Source organism: Lepidochelys kempii, chromosome 11 (genome assembly GCF_965140285.1).
Source record: "Lepidochelys kempii isolate rLepKem1 chromosome 11, rLepKem1.hap1, whole genome shotgun sequence".
NCBI classification, from domain to species: domain Eukaryota; kingdom Metazoa; phylum Chordata; order Testudines; family Cheloniidae; genus Lepidochelys; species Lepidochelys kempii.
Window position 1 is genome coordinate 13047497 of NC_136390.1, and position 26286 is coordinate 13073782.

The 26286-nt window shown below is 36.9% G+C and overlaps 1 protein-coding gene and 1 long non-coding RNA gene across 4 annotated transcripts in view; one reads left to right on the forward strand and one right to left on the reverse strand.

Moving 5' to 3' along the window:
* Positions 1 to 20462, forward strand: part of LOC140895465 (uncharacterized) — a 28634-nt gene extending 8172 nt beyond the window's left edge. Inside the window, exons 2-3 of the long non-coding RNA XR_012154201.2 lie at positions 17886 to 18017; positions 19850 to 20462. This is a non-coding gene — a long non-coding RNA (uncharacterized LOC140895465). The remainder of the gene's footprint in view (positions 1 to 17885; positions 18018 to 19849) is intronic.
* The window catches only part of ZNF148 (zinc finger protein 148), a 47359-nt gene continuing 26946 nt past the window's right edge, over positions 5874 to 26286 (reverse strand). For 2 of the 3 annotated variants that reach the window (XM_073305169.2, XM_073305170.2), the window contains 4 exons: positions 21819 to 21942; positions 20995 to 21078; positions 14374 to 14492; positions 5874 to 14121 (listed from right to left, as the gene is read on the reverse strand). In XM_073305169.2, coding sequence (XP_073161270.1) covers positions 12526 to 14121; positions 14374 to 14492; positions 20995 to 21078; positions 21819 to 21942 — 1923 coding nt within the window. In that variant the 3' untranslated portion in view covers positions 5874 to 12525. The remainder of the gene's footprint in view (positions 14122 to 14373; positions 14493 to 20994; positions 21079 to 21818; positions 21943 to 26286) is intronic. The other variant, XM_073305171.2, reaches the window with a different exon arrangement.

Genomic DNA, 26286 nt, shown 5'->3' on the forward strand with positions numbered 1-26286 from the left:
TTGCCCTGGAGAGAGGATGAGAGAGAGAATGAACCACATGTGATGGAAGTTTAATTTGAACTAGCCTGGTGCTTTTGATTTAACAACAGCAAAGTCCCTGTATTTCTGCCTTTGTGAGGTGGCACTAATAATCAGATCTGACCATGAGAAAAAATCATATAGAGGCAACTGTGAAAGCTAACGTGTTCAGTGTCACAGCTTGTACTTCTGTACCTGTGCCAGCTTACCTCTCTCAAATAACAGTTTATAAGGTTATGCAGCCTAGGGAATATTATCTGTTCTGAAAGAAGGCACTGGCTAAAATAGAATATTGGTGTAATGAACTGTGTCAGCAGATAGAAATGTAACTTGTGGCTACGGTCATGAATACACATGTTTACAGACCAGTAAGAGAGCTGTACTGGCATAGAAGATATTGTAAGATACCAGAGACGTGTGTATGCTTGCAGAACCACAGCCGAACTGCTTTGCTAATCAGTGGGTAGTAGCGTACGCATCCGATGACGTGAGTGTAGCTCACGAAAGCTTATGCTCAAATAAATTTGTTGGTCTCTAAGGTGCCACAAGTCCTCCGTTTCTTTGTATGATCTGTTACAGTATCATACTTTGGCTCTTGTGTATGTGATGCACAGAAGCACTGGCCAACAAAATGAACTCCAGCTGGGAAAATGCTAGTCAGGCCAGAAAAAAGGAACAGTTATGGTTTGGTGATGCTGGGATTCAGAACACAGGGCCAAAAGCCGCCTTGCAATACACCCACAAAACTTCTGCTGAGTGCATACAACAGGGGGAAAGAATCAGTCTTTTTCAGAAAGTGCATGGCTGCTGACACCTACATAGATCAGTAGCTTGGAGTGGAAATTTGGGTGGGACCCAAATTATGGTGCATGGGCAATGATGAAAGCTCTGGTGTTACAGCGAATCATTGATACTGCATGTTACTGTGGATTATTGCATATTATATTTGAATACCAGGGCGCATGATTATAGGGGAGTGGTGTAGATAGTGCAGAGAAGGGATTTGAGAGCAGGGATGCTGGGTGCTGAGCTGCTCAGTGGAGAGGAACGAACCCTGCAGTCTCACAGGCAGGTACAGGTTAAGCTGGGGAGGGGCGCTAATCAGCATGCTTGTGGGGCCTGGCTCTCATCAAAGCCATGCAGAGCTGGAAGAAGCTTGAGGTGCTGAGCGGAGGCAGCAGTGGGACTGACAAGGCTGTTCCACTCTGCTCCCTCCCAGCCATGGCGTTCTGCAGACAGGCCAAGAACCACCCACTCTCCAGCCAGGAGTTTCTGATCCATAATCACAAGGACCTCAACTTCTGCATTCACACAGGCTTGTACTTGGGAGGGCCTGCGTGCGAGCTGGGTGGGCGATGGTCCACCGATGGCTACACCTGTGACAGACAGATTTGGAGTGGGATAGGTTGCACAGAAAATGTAGGAAATAGAAATTATTAGTGAATGACCTTTAGGAGGAGGAGGAGGAATTAAGTCCTTCAGCAAAGTAGAGTATGAACTTACAAATACCATTACCCCAACCATCCAACACTTGTGTACAATAAGTTAAGAGGCGGGGGGGGGGGGGGAACGTGTCTGTGTGTGAGAGAGAAATCATAGGCTGGTGTGCGTGTGCATGTGTGAGTTAATAGGCTGGTGTGAGTGTAGGTTGCACTGCTAAATTATGAGGAAGACAATCTAGTGTCAGAAAATTAGCACTGATAAATGTTCACTGGGAAAATGTTCTAACATCCTTTCCTATAGTGAAAGGCAGCTTAAGCATCAATTATTCTTTTTTAAATGTCAATTATTAGCTGCCATCAAGTGTGTTACTAAGATATTCCACAGAGCTGCTCTTGTTCATGTAAGGCTTCAAGGCACTCAGATAACAATGATGGGCAAGGTACCACTTGGTTGGAAGTTAGATACACAAATGAACTACAACATGTTTGTTTTTTTAAAGAAATCAAATTGCTTGGAAAGGCTCTAACAGAGGAAAAACCACTCTGCCTGTTCCACACTATCCTTAGCATTGTATTTAAAAAGAAACAACCGCCCTCAAATTTGAGGCAATCACAGCCTGAGCAATCTAAACTTTCGCCTGCCTTTTCTTGTACCAGAGAAAGTGACATAACCACCTTTGACATAGGCTGAAAGAGTCTATCCGTTCTAAACATCACAGTAGGGAAGGAATACAGGATTAGCTCACAGTATACGATTGCTGAAGGCCCAGAGCTTCCAGAGCACTCCCTGTCACCACACCGACAAGCTTCCTTCCTCCTGGCCCAAACCTTAATAGAGTAAATGAAGGGTCCAGCTTCTCTCCCTGTAGTCATAATTCTAACCTGCCTCCTGAAGAAGTCCTTTTGAAACCACCAACCACTCAATAATGACAAGAACTTGGACAACTTTCCTACCTCCGTAATAACAAGTATCGCTGACCTGCCCATATTAAACTTGTGACAAAAGGGCTCTCTGGCTTTAGCACACAACTCCCTACCTAGACTTGTATCTTTCAAACTTCCCTGAACAAGCAGCTCAGAAAATGAGTTAATGCAGTTCCAGGATACAATGATTCTGGTATACAGCTGCAGAATATATACAATATGGTTGTGGATTTTTTTAATTAACCAAGTGCCCAAACCTTCATAATGACCCTAAAAGCAGTCCCAACCACCCACAGTCCTCTGCAACTTGAGAGACCTGGTTCTATTCCCGGCTCAACCACTGGCCTGTTGGGTGATCTTGGGCAAGTCACATCCCTTCCTGTGTCTTGGTTTCCCAATCTATAAAGTGGAATAGTAAAACTGACCTCCTTTGTAAAGCTAAAGGAACAGAACAGGATTAACACCTTCGCAAAACTATCATGAAAACTTACCTACCCAGGGACAAAACCTACACTCATCTAGTCTTTACCACAATTATAATTTAAAAGTATTATGTTTTACTTGCCTGTGAAAAAATCCAGGCAGGTGGATGAGTAGAATTTTCAAGATTGGATTTACCAGGTGACATTTTACCAAACCATCATATTTAATTCCTGCAAATGATTAACAGAAGTGGACACATCTGCACACATCTGACAGGTTTAATAATTTAAAGCATGGGTTGGATGCTGTGATAGAGCATGTAAACTTGAAGGAGAGCCCTGCAGTGGAATAGAAAGGAGGCGTACAGGAAGAGGCCACTTACTTGAAAGACCATTCCAGTGTTGCTGGCTTCACCAACTTCTGAAAGGAAAACACATACCTGTTCCATTTTCAGTCCCTCTCAAAAAATTGTTGGTTCCCAATGAAAGACTTGCACTTGTTTAACTCCATGTCTTGAGAAATAGATTAGACAAAACATCACACTAGTTACTGTAGGAAACAATCATCCACTGGCTTAGGAAGGGTGATGGATGAGATCAGTACTAAGTCTATTCCAGACTCTGGTAATAACCAGCCTCCACTTATGTGAGTAGATCACTGGAGTAGAGCTTCAGCATGGTTTATCACATGAAGTAAAACGAAAATTCCAAGTTAAAGGAACAGGGATTGTATCCCTCTAAACACATGGAGCAGCAATTCTGACAGGTCAGGCTGCTAAGGAAGTCATATTAAGAGCAAGATGATTACACTTCTCTGTATAACCATAGCAAATATTAAAGATAGCTTAATGTGTTATTCTCTTTGCAATAATATTGGCTCAGTGAACAATTAGGGGATATTTGTATTCCAACTTGGTTTGCAACAATTACTACTTATAAAAGAAAACTGGGGTAGATAAATATATATATTACATCAAATTATTGACAAATGTCCCTATTTTCAAGATCACAGATCTACACTATTTCACAATATTACATTTAAAGCACGAAAGCCAACAGTCTTAGGCTATCAAGTTCAGATTTAAATGTTGCCTTTTTTCCAATAAATAACTAAAAATAAGTATCACTAAAGTAAGAAAATATAACAGAAATACAGAAAACAGATCTGCTGAATAAGGAGGTGCAACTTTCTCAGTCATATTTCAAAGTACGCCCACAATCTAAGATTTGTTTTACACATTTTTAAAATTATGACTGCAATCATGTTTACATATCTTGTGTGGTTCTTTATACATTGTTTTCTTTACAATGCTATAGGTGTACATTTCAGTAAAATCACAACAGAAGTGATGCACCATATTTATATGTATAGTGTACTCAACCCATATTTATTGGATGCATGTTTCTCGTTGCTTGCGCAACCATGTAATGGTGCACTGACTGAAAGCAATATGCATAACAGTACTTAGACTAAAAAGGAGTGGAGTAAGAAGAGTCATACTAGCTTTAACTCAGAGTTTACATGACTTTGTGTGTTATCTTTACATATACTGTGATATAGCTATCAAGTCTACTTCTTATGCAAAGTCAAACAGATTTCCAATCAGCAGATCTATACATTTCTCAAAATGATTTTGTTACTGGAAATGGTCTTATAATTATATACCAAAATCATCAATACTAAAAACATTTCAGTAAAATAATGCCACTAAAAATATGCAAAGTGACTAGAGATTAGCACTAGGGCTTGCTTTTATTTTTGATCACAAGATTTATTCTTCCTTATAAATGCACTATGCTAGGATTTGCAATTCTTCTGATGGATTCTGCTTCAATGCAGGAAGAATACGCTCTATTAAATTATATATTACACACACTGTGCATTTTTTATCCAGGATATTCAAAACTTATTAAAATTTACATTTCTGACATATACAGTTAAACGTACTAAGACCTAATTCTCATTTACACTATGGCCTCCAGTGTACATAAAAATCTGTCTCACTTATCTTTTGCTATCCTACTCCTCAGTAATGCAATCAACTCAAAATTTCTGAATTAAAATTAGTGGCAAGTGTGGTAATAATGTTCTACATCTATAGGAGGGGAAAAAACAGGAAACAAGCCCTATGAAAATGTGCTGTACCCCATAATCAAATATTTAAATATTTCACTTATTTGTTAAAATTATCCACATCATTTCTGGCATACTTGATATATTTCTACATGCCTTTGTCTGCCATGTTAAGAGATCAGATTTTGTCTTAAATCAACTAACATGAAAAATACCGCTAAACAGTTTAATTCATAAAACAGTATTCTATATTTTTATTTTTCAAACAGCCAGTGACCACATTTAAAATGCATCATTTGCAAATATAAATTATCAAACTAATAGATTAAAAATTAAAGCAAATAACGTAATTTCCTTTAGTATCACAATACATAAAAGGGTATTATAAACCCAAAATGGCTAAGTTAACCATAAGAAAACAGTAATGTCAGAAGCAATGAAACCCATTAAGCCACTTAATGAATAAATCAATTCTAAGAATACAATATCATTCACTATGACTATGCATAAAAACCATCTTCCACTGAATTATACAGGCACAACAATCCAATCGTTCATGCCATATTTTGTCAAGCAAAATTTAATTTACAATCACAGTCAAATGAATAGGAATAGCAACTGCCGAAGTATTTTAAAAATTGTTTTTAGAAGAGAAATAAAGGCAGAAAAACGATCTTTTAAACTGTATTGTTAATCAAAAAATTCATTTGGCCAAGCCTGCTAACCAAGTCGTTTTATTCTTTTGATTTTAGAGCAATACAATGCACATTTCTTTTTTTAAATTCCCACTCAAGTAAACAAAGCTCCCATTAATTTGAATGGGAGCAAGATCAAACACTAAAAACTAAACAATTCTGGTTAAATAACTTCCCTGCAAAATATTTTTCACCTTTCTGAATGGATTATTAAATTTAAATGCTTAGAGACTGCTTTGAAATGAAATAACCCTTTTATACTTTTTTGTTTGACAACTCTCTCCCTCTCTCTCTCGCACACACACACACACCCCCCCCCCACCTTTGTCATGAAATCCCTGATCTCACAGGAACTAAGACTCATCTCCTAATTTCTATCAGAAACATAAGGAATTTACAAATTCATACTTTTCAGGTTTATATAAAACCATCTATTATTTATGTACAATTTTTTTACAGATGGAATTTGAGGGTTTGTTTTGTTTTTTTTTTACACAGACAATAAAATGGACGGAGCTGATGATGTAGGTTAAAAGAATACTGTATTACCACTGAAATAAACCTATTATCCTGCCAAAAACTTAACTATAGGGTGTTGGTCTTTTTTTATTAGTTGAAATACAAAGAAGGCATATGGACTTCAGGAAAATAACACTGTATCAGAAAATGCACTGTAACAGTGTTCCTATATATATATATATATATATATATATATTCAAAATCATCATATTTCCAGACTCAATTTAGCACTACATAGTATGCCCTTGAAATAAAAGGTCACCTGTTTTATTTGGATACGAAGTTCCCTTCCAGGCAGCATTAAAATAAAGACAAGAGTACACAGACAAAATCCAGTATAATTCATTTCTGACAATGAAAATTCCCTCCATACTGTTGCAAAATTCCTTCTACTGAAACGTTTTGCTACAATAATAAAAAGCATACATTACATATAAAAGATACCAGTGTACTAAAAGTGACGGAAGTGGACTAGCAAATCCTTCAAAGCACATATTATATAACTGACTAGCATTTAAAAACATTTCTCTTATAAAATGTAGGTCATTTACATTTATAAATCTGTGTTTTTTCTAAAGCAGGGATGACTGTGTCCAAATAGCTATGCCACACTCTACCATCCAATACCTAGTCAGTTCAAACTAAAGTAAGTTTGACACCTTAATAACTGAATAAACCCATCTCATCAGTTGAGGATAGCTCACACTTAAAAGATTAGCACATAAAATGAACATACAACTTGTAGATTCACTATTTAGCTGTATATGAATTATGAAGAGAACTATTCCTTTATATTGGAGCCCCAAGTCACATCAGGTCATATCAGGACTTAAGGACTCTGAATTAAAGTACAAGAATTGTCAGGAATCAGCACAGAAGCAGAAAAGTATCTCTATTCCTTTAAAACTAAACTTTTGCAGTCTTCCTCATCTTGCAGAAGTGAAGTAAAGCCATTCATTTTTTACTGAAAGCGTGTACAGACGAAGTCATAAATCTAAAGACTGTCTCCTCTGTGACTGAAATTGTGCTGTGTAAACAATGTTATATGCTCCAACAGGAGGACAGTTGAATTTATTTATAAAAAATGATTAAGAGTATTGATTAACTCAAACAAGGCTATTAACTCCAAAACTATTTTTGGAACTATCCTTATGCTACTTGTAAAGTTAGCACTGTCATGTATTATTGCTTACATACAGTACAACATCATATGCCTTCTAACATAAAGCAGTACTGTGATTAGTTTGTATATATTTACAGAAATTTTTGTGGGTTTGTTTTTTGTTTTTTTTTTTTAAACAAGCTATAAAAACATTACATACTTTACAGACAATACAGATTTCCACATTGGTACTCAATTCAAACAAATGGAATGCAGAACAATAATCATCATCATAAAGGAAGACTGACATAAGTCCTTGATTGTCAAGACACATTTATATTTATATATAAACTCTAACTGTGCAGAATCAAAGATTCGATCATAGGTACATCCTTATTTGATAAATCATATTTACAGCAAGATATTGCATAAAAAAATAAAATAATGTTGTTTACACAATTTTAGCTTTCCATCCATTGGATTAAGGAAAGCAAGAAACAAATCTTAGAAATGTTTGCTCGCCTCAATTTGTGTATCCTAAGAAAAGAAATAGTTTTTAAAAGGAAACATAAGGTTTTTATATGCAGAGTATAACAAAAGCAACTATAAAATTTATTTCCCTGACTTAAAGCAATTTAAAACTGAACAAAAGTTCAAATTTAAACTTAAAACGTGTTTTTCATTAACAGTAATACTTTCTTAGTACATGTTCTTTGCAAAAGTGAATTCTAGTTTAATGTGTTACATGCTTAACATAAACATGCACCAACATAAAATGAATGAACTTTCAAAATTACAAGGTTTCCATTTAGTAGAACTTTTAACACTAATAAAGCATACAATTATTATTTTGCCTCAGTATTAACCACATAATTTGAAAGTCCACATGTGTATTGGTACCAACTCAAGTACCATAGCACAAGCATATGTCTCCCTGCTAAAGTTTCCAAATGTATTCCCAGGAATATTAGGAATTTCCCTGCAATTTGTAATGAATTACAAAAAAAAAAAAAAATCTAACAAGAAAATTCAGTTTGCAAATTTACATACACAGAATAATGCAATACTGCAAAATTCAGAGTAGATTATTTGGGTCATTTTCAAATTTTTGCTGCACATGATGAAAACTTAAAAATATTCAAAACAAGCATGGAATATATTGTTTAATCCAGATTTTTCAGAGGGAAAACCAAACATTTTTGAAAAAAGCCACAGTAGTACCCCATTAATGCGCAATGACGACTTGGAAAACCATTACAAATGACTGAATTTTGAGAAGTAGCAAGTAAGCAAGCAAACAAAGGCAAGGATATCACATCACAAAATGTACTTCGTTCATTTATTGCGACAACTGTAGTTAGTTTTCATTATACTACTTCAGAGTATTCTGATAAATGTTCTATAGTATACTTGGTTGAAGTAACAGTCATTAAAGTGAGACCTCACTACAGTACTTTACTATTAATACTTTGCAGAGTGGGGAGAAAGCAGATTGTATGTGTAAGAAATAGGGGGTGCTTTGATTAGCAATCAGTGAATTAGAAAGATTTTATTGTATTTCCCCTTTATCACTGAACTGCGCCCTTTCTCAACACATTGACAACCTACAATATAAATATAAAAAGTAATAAAAATGTTAAACCACAATGAGTATTTTACGGGTTGTTGTATTTTCTTCTTGCACCATAATTTTCCCACAGGCAACACCAGGAGACACACAGGGCCATGAAAAAATTCATCTTAAAGCCTGATTTAAATTCTTCATATTACTGTTTATAAGACCAGTGTATAGTAGTACACAATGCTATCCTCCTCTTCAAACTTTGTCATTTATGATTAACTCACTCTCATACCAGTACAAGAAAATGTAGATGCTTACTAATATATCTTTGCAAATCAATTCCTTCATTAGTAGTTATAATTGTGGTAAAACATAATAAAGGACTAGTGCTAAAAGGGATTCTGCCTAGTAATTTAGGCCCAAAATACTATCTATTTAAAATTATTATAGTCTGGGAGTAAATGCCCTCAATTTTCTAAATATATATTTTTCATTTATCCTGATTCTGTCACAGAAAAAACCAGCCACAAAAGATCCCACACCTTACACACACACACATCCACACCTTTCACAACCTCTAAAATAATGTAAGAGCTTTTATTGTTGGCTTGCTGGGATGTAAATGCTATTCCCAAAAGTGTGCTAACTTAATAATGGTGGTAAATGAACAATGTAGTGAATAAAAAGTCATTTTCATTTTTAGTTCCCTCAAATACATAGGGGGCACAGATGAGAATAAACATCCGTCAGATCAAAAGGGGGGAACATGTGAGTGTGTGTTAGGATGTAAACAATAAAATATGTTGAAGAGAAAAATATTTTTTTAATTGATGAAATTGTTAAAAAATACAGGCTTATCTAAAGAGGGAAATTTACTGGCAGAACAATACTGGTATGACTATAGCAACAAAATCATATTGGAAGAATTCTGCTGGTAAATTTCTCCAGGTAGAAAAGGCCTAAATTTCCACGGATTAACTATTAGCACGCCCTCTAACTATATGTATAAAGTAGATCTACAAAATAATCACCATGGGATAGAGTGGGGACTTTACATCTTGCCTTATGTCACAGAGCACAGCTGTAATACCCCAGGAACACACCAGAGAACGAACTGTGACTCAGAGAACCACAATTCCTCCTCTGGGGAGAAGCAAGTTATTTCACCCTTTGTGTGAAACACCATACTCACCACTATGCACAAAGTTAACTATTCTGGCTAGTGTGCAGAGAGTGGAGCCAAGGTCCCCCCCCTTCTCACAACAGAGTATCAGCAGAGTAGCTCGTGCCCTATTCAACATAGCCAGTCATCAATCTGGCAAGGGCCTAGTAGGCTTTACTCCCTCTTATTTCCTGTGTGTCCAACTAAATGCTGTAATAATCTAGCCCCAAAGGAACTTTCTTAAAACAATGGTAAATAAATGGTCATATATTTGCAATGGTAGGATATTAAACCAAAGATGCCGATGTAGATCTATGGGGACAGTGAAAGCTAGGATGTGATGGAAGTAATATTTAATGGAAATGAGGTATCTGCTTCATGACAGGCTGTTTCTTGTTGTGAGTTAGGTGCCATATACGTGTGTATGTCTATGCAAGTAGGACAGGAGACTCAAACAATAATGTAGAAAAAATTCAAGGGACACAATCAGGTTAGAAATATTCTTTTAAAGATGTTTCCTTATGTGTCACTAATATTGTACAATGATTTCGCTTTTCTCCCTGGATGTTTATTTTTCTACTTAACTCAGGGCCAAATCTTCAGACCTGTTACTGTAAGAAAGTGGTAGGGAATATAACCTCTTGCAGCATCATAAAACAGCTGCACATTGGGCCAACAAATCCTAAGAATAGTTAAGGCCATCACAGGGCAATAAGAATCTGGTCTCACTGTATACAAATGAGTTATGCAGGAAGCTCATGTAAATGATCTCCCTGGCCACTTGAGGTGCAGTCTATGGATTCCAGATGAATTTTCTTCCTAAAATGGGCCCAAGGGAGTTACTGCAGCTACAATGATGCAAAACAATAAAATGTGGTTACTATTTTGGGAATGGGTAAGTTGCACTCTCCCACTCGAGTCTGCTGGCTGGGGAGGGTGTTCTTCTTCAGGATGGGGCTCAACCTCCTCTCCAAGCTGATGGTTTTATTTGAGAGATGTCAGCCAGTGATAGCTCTGTAAAGGGATGTATGCATCCATATCTGTATCCCCACTTAATGGTTAATCAACCTACAATGTTAGGTTTAAACTGCCTTAAACTACCTGAACATGTACCCTCTAGGGAAAGGTGCAAAAGAATGAACATGAAGTTCAAAATTTTAAAATTGTTAAACTACACAACACATTTATGTTACTCCAATCTCACCACCTTAAAAATGCACACAGAACTATTTATCGTACCTTACTGTATACTTCAAGCCAAAGTACTATTAAGAAAACATATTCATGGTACAGAGATAAAGTTTGCAGTTTATTTATACTGTGAAATGCAACAAAAGCTTCTGATCATTCATCTATACTGAAAAAAAATTCTGTTCACTAGCATTAGTCAACAGTTTTGGTTGGTAAAATTGTAATGAACATTGTTCATTAAGAAATCGCTAAAAAGATATGAAATTAGAAGGCCCACTTCTCCAGCTTACAGGGATGCTTTAGTATTTTTAATTATCTGAATTGTCAAAGTTCTAGACAGAGAGAATTAAACCAGTTTTTACAGAAGCTAAGAAATTCCAATCTCATTTTATATTAAAAAATAATAATCAGTGTTGTATCATATGATAATGATGCAGCCATATCAGACCTAAAAATCTAAAATAGTTTTTATTCTTTGAGAAATCAAAAAATATCAAATAGAATCTAAGTGCTCTTTGTTAATCACTGTGAATGTGCAGGGTAAAGTACAATTAAGCTTTAAAATCTCAGAATACACAATTTGTGTAAGCTTTATGTAATTGGGAATGTAATCTACAGAGTATTTTAACTAAAACTTCAAAATCTTGATATCTGCATCTGAAAGAATCATAAAAAGTTATGTCTAGGTTCAACTGTACAAAGAAATATGCAACACACTTCAGGACTGAAGTAAATGCATTAGCAGACATGTATTTTGCTAAAAAAGTTTTTAAAGTATTTTAAATTAATTAAACTTTTAAATAATGGAGTTAGTCTATAAGAATTTATTATTACTTCTTTCCTCCAAAACACAGCTCAGTGTAATGCAAAGCAAAAATAAAGGGGATATGGCATATACTTCATTTTAAGAGAGAGGGAAAAAAAGGTATTTCTATAGAATACACCACTGTGGTTTAGCCATAATCTCTTGACATTTAAACTTTTAGTTTATTCTGTTTAGTATATTTAGATTCCCTGCTGAAGAGCAATGACTACACTGACAAGCTTAGAAAATGACAACAACATGACAATTACTGTTCTCCCAAGAATGTACAATGAAACCAAATAGGAAACTATTATGGGAGGAAACCTTACCTTAGGTTTTTTGTTTTGTTTTAAATTTAAGTGTATGTAAAAGAGCAATTTTCTGGTCTCGAACAAGTGAGTAATAAACTGCCTTTTATAGGGGAGACAACATGTAAGGCAGTTCAATGATTGGTGACTAACCAAAAATGAAGTTACTGATCTTGCTATATCAGCTTACTTTTGTTATAACACAACATTCTTAAAAGCTGTACAGCACTCCATCTTATACAAAGCAACACCACCCTTGACAGATCTGTTCTAAAGTGCCAATATTATTTACAAAGATTTTTTTAGCCAAAAGTCTGGCCCGTTGCGGCATCCGGTGAAGAAGTCATCCCAGCTCTATTATCATTTACATTCACCAAGGGAAATTCAGGGAATTCAGCACTTGTCCCTGGCCCTCGCAGGTTCACCTGTCCGTTGGCAGTGCTAAACTGAGGTGATATTCCAGCTCTTGCTCCATGGTATTGAGCTCTGAAGGGCTGCTCAAAGGAGCTCATTTGATAAGCCTGATGGACAGGCTGTGCCTCTGCTTTCTTCTGAGAAGTCACTTGATCCAAGAAGTCCTGTGTAGAGGAGGAGGAAGAATGATTTGCCTCATCACCTGAAAAGGGAAAAGAGTGCTGGGAATCAGCAACCATTAGTCCAAAATGAGACTTGTCTGGAGTTGTTCTTAATGGAGAGTTCATTCCTGATCGAAAGCTATTGACAGGTATAGAAGCATAGACCTGTTTGTCTATGGAAGAGAATGCTGGCTGGCTTGTAAGAGTCTGGTTATCAGTCACAAAATTAAGGCTTGGGTTGTTCAAATAGGCATCATTTTGGCTAGTTCTATCCAACGCTTGTTGTAGAAACTTTGAATATTCTTGTAACATACTGGCTTTATCTGATGAGGAAGCTTGAGAGCTTGTTCCAACAGTTTCAGACTGGGTGACCTCAGATACTTCAGAAGAATTGATTGATATACTGGAGGTCACCTCAGTATCCGTCACATTGAAAGATATTTCATGTTGTCCATTAGCCTTGTGGGAATAATGATCTAGTAGGGTTTGAAGCACCTCATCTGGAATGACATTTTTGTCATGGTTACTTTTAATTTCCACATTCAGTGCCTGTGAATCTAATATGGATGCTGTGGTACTTTCATCAATGACACTTGCTACGGCTGCCTGTGTTACTGAAGGTTGAGATGCTATAGTACCTACATTCAGGGCATATTCTCTACTATTATTACTAGCCGCTTGCAGATACCTCTTTTTCTTTAAAAACTGCATTGCGTCATCATAATTAGTGCTGCTGTGTACAGGTTTACTGGGTCCTTCCTGTAAAGTATCAACTTGGTCAATGTCAGCATTACCATCTGCGTCCAATAAACCTTGTTTATCCACAAGATCAAAGGCATACTTTGAAACCTTGTTCTCTTCATATGTAGATAAAGGTGAAATGGTCTGACTTTGCTCAAGTGGCTGTTTTAGACTTCTCTTACTATTAACTTTTTTGAGAACCAGTTTAGGTGGGTGTATTTCTCCAGAATTTGCATCTTCTAAGTGTGACCCACTGACAGAAGAATGTGGCATCTCAACAGCATATTCTGCCACCATATATTCATCCTTTACTTTAGCACTGGCAGAATACAAGGGCAAGAAGTCATTTTTATCTTTCTTCTGTTCTGATTTATCTCCAATTTCCTTGTCCACAGACTTTGCTTTCTCTGTTTTCTGCCTTTTCTTCTTTGGCAAGGAGCTATCTTTCATTGGTGTAGAGAAGCCAGGATCTTCCTCGGATGTCAAAAGGCCAACTTTGGTGGCACTTCTATTAGGTTTCTTATCACGGCTCTCATGGCACATACGTTTATGTTTCAGCACACGGTCAGTCCTGGAAAAGTACTGCAGAGGATATTTTAAGTTAGAGAAAAATATATAAATAAGAAAAGCCAACTTTGATTGTAAGTTCAGCCACTTCAACTGAAGGCTGCTCTACAACATACATTCAGTTTGCATTTGTATAATTTTTTTACATCAATTTGTAGGCTTGTCAGACTTCAAAATCTAGAGAAATTCTTGTGTGTATTACTCTAGAATCAGGTTTGTTATTTCAGTTTTTAAAATAATGTGAATTATTTCAATTAACCATCTTACCTGCAAACAATATTCACACTGGTAAGGCTTCTCTCCACTATGAGTTCTCTTGTGCCTTTCCATATGATACTTCTGTATGAACCTCATACCACATTCATCACAGCGAAATGGTTTTTCACCTAAAAACAGTCATTATATTAAAATATAGTTTAAACAAAATAAAAACAGAAAAACAAAGGGTTATTCCACATGATAACCTTGGCAAATATTACTAGCCTCTACTGGAAGTAATGGAGAAGAGGATTTAGTATGCTCCTGTTGAAAAAGCAATCTGTGTTCATTCATATAAGTCTCAATTTTCCCTGTATTCACTAATATATCAAGAATACCATGAAGGAAAGCAAAAAAGGGAATTATATACCAAGAAATTCTAATTAAAAAAGGGGAAATTTTAAGTAACCAGTTTCTATTGCCATCTCTGTTCCCTAGGTGCAGATATGTACTGTAAATCCGAAGTGTTATTTAAGATTGCATAGGATAAAAAAAAAATTTTCAAGATGAATTGTTGCCAAAAATACATATTTAGGACAATGAGAAGACTGTACTGATGACAAGGCCTAAATTCTTTCTCTTTTCTTGCACCATTTGACACTATTTTCTAAAAAAGAAATTCAAGTTTTCAAGATGTCAGTGGTTAAAAAAGTTTAAAATATCTGTGTTATTTTCTATAGTTCTCCCTCTTCTTTACCTCCATATCTGTATGAAAAGCTGAAATAATGGCCCTAAATAATTTAAGAATTTTGGTTTGATTTCTAGAATATTTCCAATAATAAGTAAAAGGCATGTTCACTTGACCTTTTCTTTTGGTAATTGAATTAAAAACAGCAAATCTCTGTAGTTAAATTCATTCTGGCAAATGGAAATGGAAGTCTTTCCCTTTGTCATATTATTCATTTGTTCAGACAACATATTCTGAATGCTATTTCCACTCCTGTGCTACCTATACCTCTCACCTAATTTGTTCTTAATTAAAAAATAAACAAAATGTATAAACATCCATTCACATTATAAAGTAACTCAGATGATCTCTCTTTGTTTTAACTTTTGTCCTTTGTCTGATGAAGCCTAAAAACAATCTACCTGTCTTGCAGAGTGTCTCTCTTTTACAGGAACTCACTGTTATTCAATGGAATTCACCTGAAGAGCAGGACATCTCTTGCATTATAGATGTAATATTAAAGCTTCAAGACTGTAGAATAAAGGCAGAAATCTTGTCTTTTTAATAACTGCAAAACAATCTGCAAAGCTAAGGCACATTAGTCTTTATGAATGAATGAATTAATTACACATATTCCCATATAAACTAGTTTCTTAAGAAGAAAAAATTACTGAGATCCTGGTATTTGTCCAGGGGAAAAAGTTCCATCTTTCATAATGGAGAGAGACTGGGGCAAAATTAAATTAAAAAAATAAATTAAACCAGTATCATCTTGGCCAATAGGGTATTATAATACAGCGTGGATTCTGTATAGATGTAAATCTCTTCAGGAAATAGGAATTACAGTATCTAGACATAAATAATATATCCCAGTCCTACCACTTCTCAATAACCATATCTAAGTCTCTGCATTATCTGGTTATGTTTTTGTTCTCCAATGTCAAACTTATTTATTGTTGTTGATGTGACTGATGGTTCTTTTTTCTGAATATTTATTATGCAATCTTGTGATTTAATGAGATAGAAAACAGGGATTCTGCTGACAGCATCTGCCAACATGGTTTTGGTCCTGGAAACAACGCAATATTTTTTATTGCAGACAATACTGGAATCCCTCTGTTTCTAGAAGTAAGGTTTAGATTGTTCCACCCTTTCCATCTGAGCTTATGTGATACTATGTTATCTGTTCTCATTATTACTAAGTTATGAATTTGATACTCAGAGGTATATTTTCCACTCAATATAGAGGAATTTAACCACATCCCAGTACTAATGTAAATAAGGGTAGCATGGCTAAAGCCTCATATAAGACACTAACATTTATAGTACTGCAGTTTTCCCTCATTATTACTTAGAATTCCAAACGGATGATGCAAAATTAAAAAAATAAACACTGTATACATTCTATGTAACCTTCCTTACAATATCCATGTAGTGAACAGATTCTCCATCTACTGTAAATAGCCTACTATTGAAGCTTACATTTTAATTATCTGAGTATCATTATTATTCTGTGATATAATTAGACAGACCTACAGTAAATCTGTATTGGAAATCTGATTCATAGAAACTAGAAAAGAAAAGACCTTTTTAGATCATCTATATATTGTCTCCCTTGGTGACCCCATCAGCTACCACAGTTTCATCTCTCACCTTTATGCAGATAGCTTCCAACGCCAGCTACTGAGTCTTGCATCTCCAGTGCTTCTCAGATACCTCCTCTTGGATGGCCTGCTGCCATCTCAAATTTATTCTCTCAGAAACTGAACTTATCTTCCATCCTGAACGCTCTTTGCTGCTCCTTCCCTGTCTACCTCTCCCCAGGCTCACATCCTCAGTATCGTCTTTGAGTTCTCTCTTCCTCCTTCCACATCTAGTCTCTAGTCTCTAGTTTGTTACTTCTTCCTTTTTAATACTATCACCAAAATCTGGTTTACTTCACTACCCACTTGCTCATAATATGTTCATCTCTTGTATTGAATATCATACATTTCTCCTCTCTGGCCTTCTAGCTTTGTACCTCTCCAACTCCAGTCTACTCAGTTTAGCCATTATTAAAGTTCTCTCTCCACTTTCACTGTAATCAGATCAGTACTTTCACACTTATTTATCTAGGTGTTTATACCACTTTTACCGTAGTGTTGTATTTTTGCCTAACCTTCTACCTGCTTCTTGAATCAAGTTCAAGAACTTCACCATTACCTTCAAAGCCCTAAAAATTCTGTTCCATCTATATTTCTGCTCTAGTTTTATACTCTATATCACTCCCATCATTCCCTATCCTGCTTTCAATCCTCTTTCCTTGCTGTTTCCTTTTCCTGTTTCCTACCATTCCCAATTTTGTGCTATCACATTGTCCCAACTTTTGGAACAACTTCCTGCTTCCTGTCTACCAAATGCTCCCCTTACTGTCATTTAAATCCCCCTTTAAAACCTAACTCTGGGGTTGGGGCAAAGATGGCTTTGCCTCCCACATTTTGGGCCTCCCCAGCCCAAATGGGAACAGCACTAGAGAAAGTTCAAACTTATTTTAGCTTTAACATCCCTATAGAAGTCATTCTGCCAGCCCGTAAAGGCTGGAGCACAGTGCTCTGTTCACACACCTCTCACCCCCAAGCATGCCTCCAGGGCTGCACAAATGGACTGTTGTAGAGCCCTTACACTGCTTTACTCTAACTGGGTAGGCCCTCGGTGGGGTGAGATGGGGAAATATGCTGGTAGGTTACTCTCCCAGTTATCTGTCCCCTTTACACCATTTGAAAAGTGTGAATGGGTCAGATCATAAGAGAGAATTTGGGGCCTTTGCGAGTATACACTAAGTACGCCTTCAAATCTAAACATTATTTCTGTCTAGATTTTGACTGGAAAGAGGAGGAATCTTGATTTGAGGAAACTGTTCCCAAATGAGCTGCTACATCTCGGAAGATATTATTCAGCAGAGTGGCATAATGTTCTTCCAGATAAAATTAAGAAATGCCTTGTGAAGGTGAGTCTGTGAAGTTAATACCACAGTTAACTCTGGTTTAAATCTCTGTAAGGATGAGTATGTTAGAAAAGTATTAAAAATGTATCAGAAAATTCATCTTCTATTCTTAAGATGATCTGATGCCTCCTGTAAACCATTTTACAGAGCTGAAAACTGAAGGTAGACTTTTTTTGTAAAATTCTATCCAACTTTTGAACCAGGACACATTATGTGACTTGATAAGATCATTAGGACACAATCTTCTTCTCTTAAACTAGGGAAAGAGTTGAGGATACATTTTCCTTAACAGGGTTAATGAGTGGGAAAAGACTGCATATAGAAGGAAAGGAATAACTTAAATGGAATGTACAATATATTATGCAGGTTACTGATCTAAGTCATATAAAGGAAAAATCACCTCAGATGTTTTGGACACATCTGTACTGAAAGTCTGTTAATATTAATTCTAAAATGTATTTACAAAGTGCAGCTACAAAGTGTAGTGAACAGGACACTTAACAGTTATGCAAGCAAACGCCTAGGAAGAACTTACAATCTAAACACAAAATTTAGACAAAAGAGTAGAAAAGGCAAGCAACATAAAAACAGTGATTGAGCAATTATGTTTGGCAGATGTCTTGTTAGTCCTAAGACTGTTTTATCTATTTTTTAAATTTTTTGTACTCAAAATGTAAAGTGAGCTGGATTAAAGAACTAGGATGTGAGGCAAGAATGCAGAGGTAGGAAGCTGGTGCAGAAAACTGTTTACAAAAGAGAAAGGGAGAGTTAGGCAGAAACACTTCCCATGGATTCTCACCCTCTTCAGACAAAAAGAATCTATGGCAATACTGAAGTTGAAGACCAAGGAAAAGACTTTTTTCTCCCAGAGTAAAATCATGGAGACAGTATTCACCTTCTAGCCACAGAAGGCAATCTTAAAATGTAAATTATTTGGAAGATCCCAGCATGCAACTGTTGAACAGCATACTGCAACACTAGACAACAATTTAGGACCAGTGGTGAAGAATACCATACCTAAATTAAAATAAAGAAGGATTTTTAGGTGTGTAGACAGTAAGGAGCCAAACTATAACTGAGGCAGGACACCAAAATCCACAGATTATAAAGCCAGAAAGGACCACTGTGATCATCTAGTCTGACCTCCGATATAACATAGGCCCATAGGTTCTATCACTACAGTTTCTGTTTATTTACTAAATGAGATTTAAAAACTTTTTAAGACAACCAAAAAAGTTATTTCCTTTTTTTCAAATAAGCCATATAAACATAATAATCACAGCTCACTGGGACTTATTAAGATTTTAAGGCAGCCCCTACTGACTGCATGCTCAGTAAAGCAGAGAATTACCTCAGTGGAGATTGTCCTAAACATTCATTTAACTGTCATCTGGAAAACACCAGGGTTCTAATGGTTTAAACCAAATCCTCTATTCCAGTTCCAAGAGAAAATTACCAAACTATGCTAAGTCAGTAGGAGGCTGAGGAGAGGGGGAAAATATTTTTCCAACAGTTCAGGAAACAGTAAGGTTAATTTGTTAAGACTGCAGTTTTTTACTCTTATACACAAAAGACTAACACACCTATGCAAGAGTTGACATAAACAAACAAACCAACTCTAAAAGCAACATAACAGCTTTCTCTCTAGGGCTGGAAATGTTGAATTTCAAAAATACTGTACTAATGACATTTACATAATGCTTGTGCCTAGCTGCTAATTGGATACATTGTCCAGTCTCATTTTCAAAGCCATGTACAGGGAAAATCTGCAGAAAAAATGATTCTGCAAAAAGTGACAACATTTAAACCCTTTGCTGCTTTCTTTTTCTTTTAAGGTGTGATCCATTCTTGACAAGATTAATATCTACACAGAGTGAAGGCAGCAGTTTCTCCAGAGTGAAGTTCACCAATTCAGAGCCAGAGGACAAACTAGGAATAGAGCAAAACCACTGGCAGAAAAAGAACGTGGGACTCTTCTGTGGCTGACTGGCCAAAGGAAACCTACTAAGTCTGGATTCATGGCATCATAAGACACAGAAATCCCATTAACAACAGGGTACTTTGTGCATGTAACTCCCTGTACACTGCTCAAAAATTCATTTTGCAGAGTTTTTAACTTTCTCAACTTTCATACACACACCTTCACATTAGTAGCATTCATATCCATTTAAATGCTACAGCCAAGAAACACTGTACACATTCACCAGCTCTGCTTTTCTGTAAAAGAGGCTGAGAAATTGGCATCCAGTCCAAAAGGACCATATCACAAAATATTTACAGAGGGATTGAAAGGCCATGCACCAAAATGCCAAAAACCCAATAAAGCCAAACCTGTTAGAGAATGTGATTTTGAACATTGCAATAAGACAAAAATAAACAAATACGCATAAACTCACTCTCATTTGTTTTAAAATTTTGGCCTTATTTGACTATATATATATATATATACACATATATACACACACACACACACACACACACATATAAAATATATTAAAATAATTCTGCATTAAAACTTTTAAAATAGAATGAAAAGTAATGCTGATGCTAATACCTTGAGGGTTAGGCATTTTGGCCATTACAGTCCTGTTAGTTTTCCTTTACTTCAATAGGAAATAAGAAATCTTCTAAGCTATGAAGACCCCAGTGAAAAAGTCAGTTTTATATGACAAAAGAGAAGATTGAAAAAATCATGGGTTGTTAAACTTTATGATTTGCCACTATGGGACTATTTTAAGAAGAATACTTAATTCCCACATTTGCTCACTACAGTTGACACTCACTTTGCAGCCAAAGAAAAGAGAAGCAATGCTAAAGCACAGAACTAAAACCACTTCTAAATGTTTTGTACCATATATGTTAAAATCAAAACAAACTCCAACAGGATATTAAGCTGCACACTTATTATTGGAAACCTGACCTGATTTGGGAAACAGTTCTTTAAGCACCCCAATAAAGATACTCAAGGCACTATACTCACCAGTATGAATCTTCTCATGTCTCTGTAGCAGGTACTTCTGTATGAAACGCATGTCGCATTGACTGCACTGAAATGGTTTTTCACCTTGAACAATATAATTCCACATCCATAAGTTAATAACTACAAACTGTTTTTTCTGATGATTACTTTGAGGAATAAAATAGTTATCTATAAGAAACCAGCATCTGAGCAGATTCCAAAATAGTCTAATACCAAAAAATTTATCCCTACTAACTATATGGACTTCAAAAAGAAAAGGAGTACTTGTGGCACCTTAGAGACTAATCAATTTATTTGAGCATAAGCTTTCGTGAGCTACAGCTCACTTCATATATGGACTTCAAAATTCTCCCCATGAGTCACATTAACACAATCATGGAGGAGTTGGAGCCGAAATGGCTGTAATTTCTTCAAGAACAAGATCAATCATGATGCTGGCATAAGTCTGCATTTTGGGTTCCGGCAAGCTACTATAATGATAAGTACCTTTTCATTTCTCCAAACCAGAGATACCTCATCAGGCAAATAAGCATCAAGAGCACATATTACAAAGGGTTCAATATTGGCACTTAGGCTACAAGTCAACCCATTACTTTCTGATAAAGAAAGAAAAGAAACCTTGTAAACAGTTATTGCCTCAGTTTAATGAACGTATGTTGATTTTTTCTGGTATTCTTTTGACACTTTGGTGCATGGAATCTCTAAGCTTAGATGCCAAGTTACCTATGCTCTTAGAACTGAAATTCGCATAGGGCTGAAAACATTTTTACTGCGAGTAAACAGATCTTTATATTGGAGAAAAGACAAGTGAAGTTAAGCAGTACCTGTATGAATGAAGACATGTCTCTGTAAATGGTAGTTGGTTCTAAAGGCAGCATTGCAATGCTCACAAACATGAGATTTGGGGGTTTTCAGACCAAGTGATCCATCCTCATTTATTGTAAGGATCTATTTTAAAAAAAGTAAAATTTGTTCTCACACTACCCACTAAAGATGTTTTATTGACTACAAATCAAAACATAAAATGAATTCGTAATGCAGAAAATTCAAATATTTCAGGTAAAAATAGTGCTAACTTCTATAAATCTACACCAATAGGATTTTGGTTTTACATTTGCAACAATTGCCTGTTCCAAACTTGTGTATCGTCAATTGTCAAGAGATATTTCCAGGGGGAGACAAATGCTGGAGACAAAAGCAATTGATGGAAAACCAGCTTACAGCTTCCCTATTCAGAGTGGAGTCACTTTAAATGTCAGTGTTTACTTTCTCCACCTGTTGGGAAGGAGGTAAAGTAAACAAACTATCTTTGGGCACAGAACCATGGATGATCATATTTTAAAGGATAAGTGGAATGTTGTATGATCTTTGTGGAAATAAAGCAAGATTGTATGATTGTCAAGATGTATAAAAGCTTATCCCTGAGTAACCACATAACCTGTCTGCTACTGCACATCATAGCTAAAATTAAGACTGGACTAATAAAACTATACCCCTGTCCAGTTACATATAAAATGTCAGTACAGAAGTATCACAGTGACTCTAATTGTTTAGTTATTTTCCATTATATTCCCTTAGCCTGACTTTCTAATTCTTTGATATAATTTCTTGGTACAGTACTTAGTAGGCTTTTATATCACTTTTGTACGCTAAGTGGCCACAAGACAACCTCTCCCAATATTCTGTAATGTGGAGATGATAAAAAAAAAAACCCACCTTGGATGCCTCCTAACTCGTTCATCTTACAGAGCCCTTCCTCACTTAGTGTATCCCTTGAGAAGATCTCCCTACCAAATTCAGCTTTCTACTTTCAATAATTTTGATGCCATAGTAGATTGTTTTTTTAAGTTGCAAGAATTTTTTAAATACTACGGAAAGTTCATTTCCACACCTCTCCCACATTTGATACAGCTCAGTACAGTTTTGCTCAAACTTGCCCCAAAATAACACCACTGGGAAGAGACCAGCAGGAAAATGGCAGCCCAACAAATGAAATTTTCAGAAAGTTTTAGGTGACTGAAAAACAGTGTTATAATAGTGTGTTATAACAGAATAATCTCAAAAAAATAGTGATTAGCTCTCTAACTATAAAAACCGAAGAAGAAACCATGCTGGCACTCTATATAGCTAGGATATTTTAACAGAACAAGCAAAAGAGCCATTTCATTGCTCTGTGATTGTGGATAAACTCAGTATTAACTCTTATTATAGGACCTTCTTTGAAAATTGTTCTAATTTTACCTGCTCATTCTGCTACAGCAAACCTCACAGACAGTTTAGGCTCTGATCGAGCACACACACTTGAAACCAATGGGATTGCTCACATGTTTATCAATAAGCACATTAATATGTTTGCAGGTGCCTTACAGATCTGTGAAGTCCAATGCTTATAAAATTATGTTCTGTAACAATATGCTACTACTTAAACGGACACTGTCAGATAAAAAAGTATATTTTATAAAACAATGAAATTTCATCACATGTATTATGTATATTACTGATATTTTAAAATAACTATGCTGAAAACAGAAAAAAACATTTCATATTCCTCCATTTTTCCTCTACATTCTGGAATCTTTTTAAATTTTCTGCATTGTAGCTCTGCTTAAATGAAGAAAATCAGTTTTGCCAATGCAGTTTTGCCAAAATGTAGTCCAAAAAATAATGGGGGTAAAAAATGAATAAAAACTGTAGGTTTTTCAAGTAGACAAGTAATAAAAGAAAAACAGTACTGAAAATATTTCAATGTATTAAGTGACCTCCACACTTAAAAACCCAGCTGTTGGACTGGCAGCAAATCAAGACCAACATGCTAGGATTATGCCATACCAATCCTTCTGCTCTTCCTGCCCTTCCTATTTTTATGAGCCAATAAAAGATTGATACAAACCCTGCTCAAGGATTTCCCTCAACCTTTTTTAATCCCTCTTCATCTCAAAAGAATGGAGCAAGCAGACAGGGAGAGAGAGGAAGGAAGCATACCCATGAATGCCATGAAGTCTTCTGAAAGAGGGACACCCACCTCCTGCACCAAACAATACTCCCACAGATGTGGTCTCTGAGGAGAAAGGGTGAGGCATTCAAGCTGGATCCCCCTCATTATAACAGAGAGAGGCGTGCTGCTCTTAGGGACCCAAGAGCTTGGAACTTGCTCCCGAACTCTATCTGAAATATTTATAATCTGTCAGCCCTTCAGGCATGCCACAAAAGCCATCTATATAAGAAGATTTGGGGGGGAGGTTATGGGATAGGTAACCCTGGGAGAATGAAAAGGCTTGTTTTGTTTCAGGAGGTTTTTCTGGGGGGCAGGAGGGGTAGAGGGAGCAGGGGAGATTTGCTGCTTTAATTTATTTGCTGGCTGGGCTGTTTCCTGAATATGCTTATTTTTATGCTATTGTGTGGTCTTCTTTATGGGACTGTGATTTTACTTAACTGCTATAGCACCTGTGTGCTTTATTTTAATTGTTGCATAAATCCAAATAAAATAAATAATTAGCTTGCGTTTTAGTAGAAGAGGGCAAACCCTTGCTGCAGACCCCATTTGGATAGCTGATCCTGGTTTTGTCTTAACAAAAACGTGCCCCTTTGATATAGGAAAATCTAAGGTCTCAGACTGTTACAGGGCAATTCTGTCCTACAGTACCCCCGCACTGCAGGCACTCCCTGTCTCAGTTTCTCCTCCCTAGAATTTTCTGTGTCTCCTAGGGTTCATGTGGCTCAGCCCTCTGGTTGGATCACTCTAAATTCAATCCCTCTTCAGGTAACAAGTCCAAACAAAAGTCTCAAAATTAACAAAACGTACTCCCTGTTCACAGTCCGTTCTGGGTTACCTTTCAGCCCCCACTCTCTCCCCTTACGTAGAAGTCCCCAGTTTGCCTCCCTGAAGCTAAGCTATAAGTTAGACAACTGTCGGACCCCAGTCAGATTCTCCCTCAGCTGGCCCCTTTCCCCCCTAATTAGTCCCCATGCTCAGAAGCCTCAGCAGACCAGGCTTCTCTTACTGATGTCTGCCCAGCTATGAGGGAGGAGACAACATTTACGGGGGTCTGCATCTCCCAGCTTACCCCCAATTGTCTGGCTGACAGGAGAGCCTGGCCGCACCCTCTCACCAAGACTCCCGGCCCTTAAAGACACAGTGATGGAATTTTCTTGCAAGCACTACTTACTCCTGGAACCACTTCTTCTCTATCAATATCTCATAGGACAGGCCTTATATTATGTATGTATAGGACCATTCAAAATCTTAAAAGGCCATGCCATCTGGCAGAGTGGGCTGACCCCTATGCGCCACCTCATTTAAAGGGCAGGCTACCCAGGTGACACAGGTAGATGGGTAAAATTGCTATATTCCTCTTGACAGTAGATCTGGAAAACAAATTCTCAAAATAATGTAGAACAACAGTTATCATGAGAACTTCTAACACAAATAAGAATACTACTCTTAAGGGAATTCTGTGCAAAAAATTAAAAATTCTATGCCAAAAAATTAAAAATTCTGCAAAATCTGCATATTTTGTCAAAATAACACAATATAATCACTATTTTCAATTATTTGCTGACAAGTATTTTGAAATAAATTACCAAAATTGAGAGATTATGTTGTTATTGTGTTATTTTCCAAATAAAATTTTGTAGAATTTTAAAATTTTTAATTTTTTGGCACGGAATTCCCTCAAGAGTACCAGGATTCTGTGTGGCACAATTTGGTGTGGGTATCTTGGTGGGGTGTCTGGGAGGGATCTGGATCACAGGGACTTGTTGTGGGGTTCTGGGTGCAGGGGGAATAGGACTCAGCAGGGGAGTCCAGGTGAAGGCAGTTAGGGCTCAACGGGGGGGTCTGGGTGCTGGAGGAGTAGGTCTTGGTGGGATGGCGGTCAGAGTGCAGCTGGTTGGGGCTCAGTGGGGTGGGGATCCAGTTGTGAGGAGCTCCCGATGCAGGGGGTAAGGCTCATCAGGATGGGGGTTCTGGGGGTTTGGTGGGGATGGTTCTGGGTGCAGGGGGCTCCTGATACACAGGGACAGTGGGATGAGGCTTGGCAGGGGGGATTTTGGTGCGGGGAGGTCCAGATGCACAGGGGTTGGGCAGATAGGGGGAGCAGCACCCTGTACATTAGCTGAGGAGCAATGGGATCAGGAAGTGGGGGAAGAGGGTCACTGTATGGGGAACTGCTTCCTGTCCACGCAACCCCCATGCATCTGGACATCCGCCCTGCTGTGCCTCACGTCCTGCACCTAGCCCCTCCCTCCAACTCTCCGCCCACAGTGCAGAGCTTCCTACAGCCAGGGGAAGTT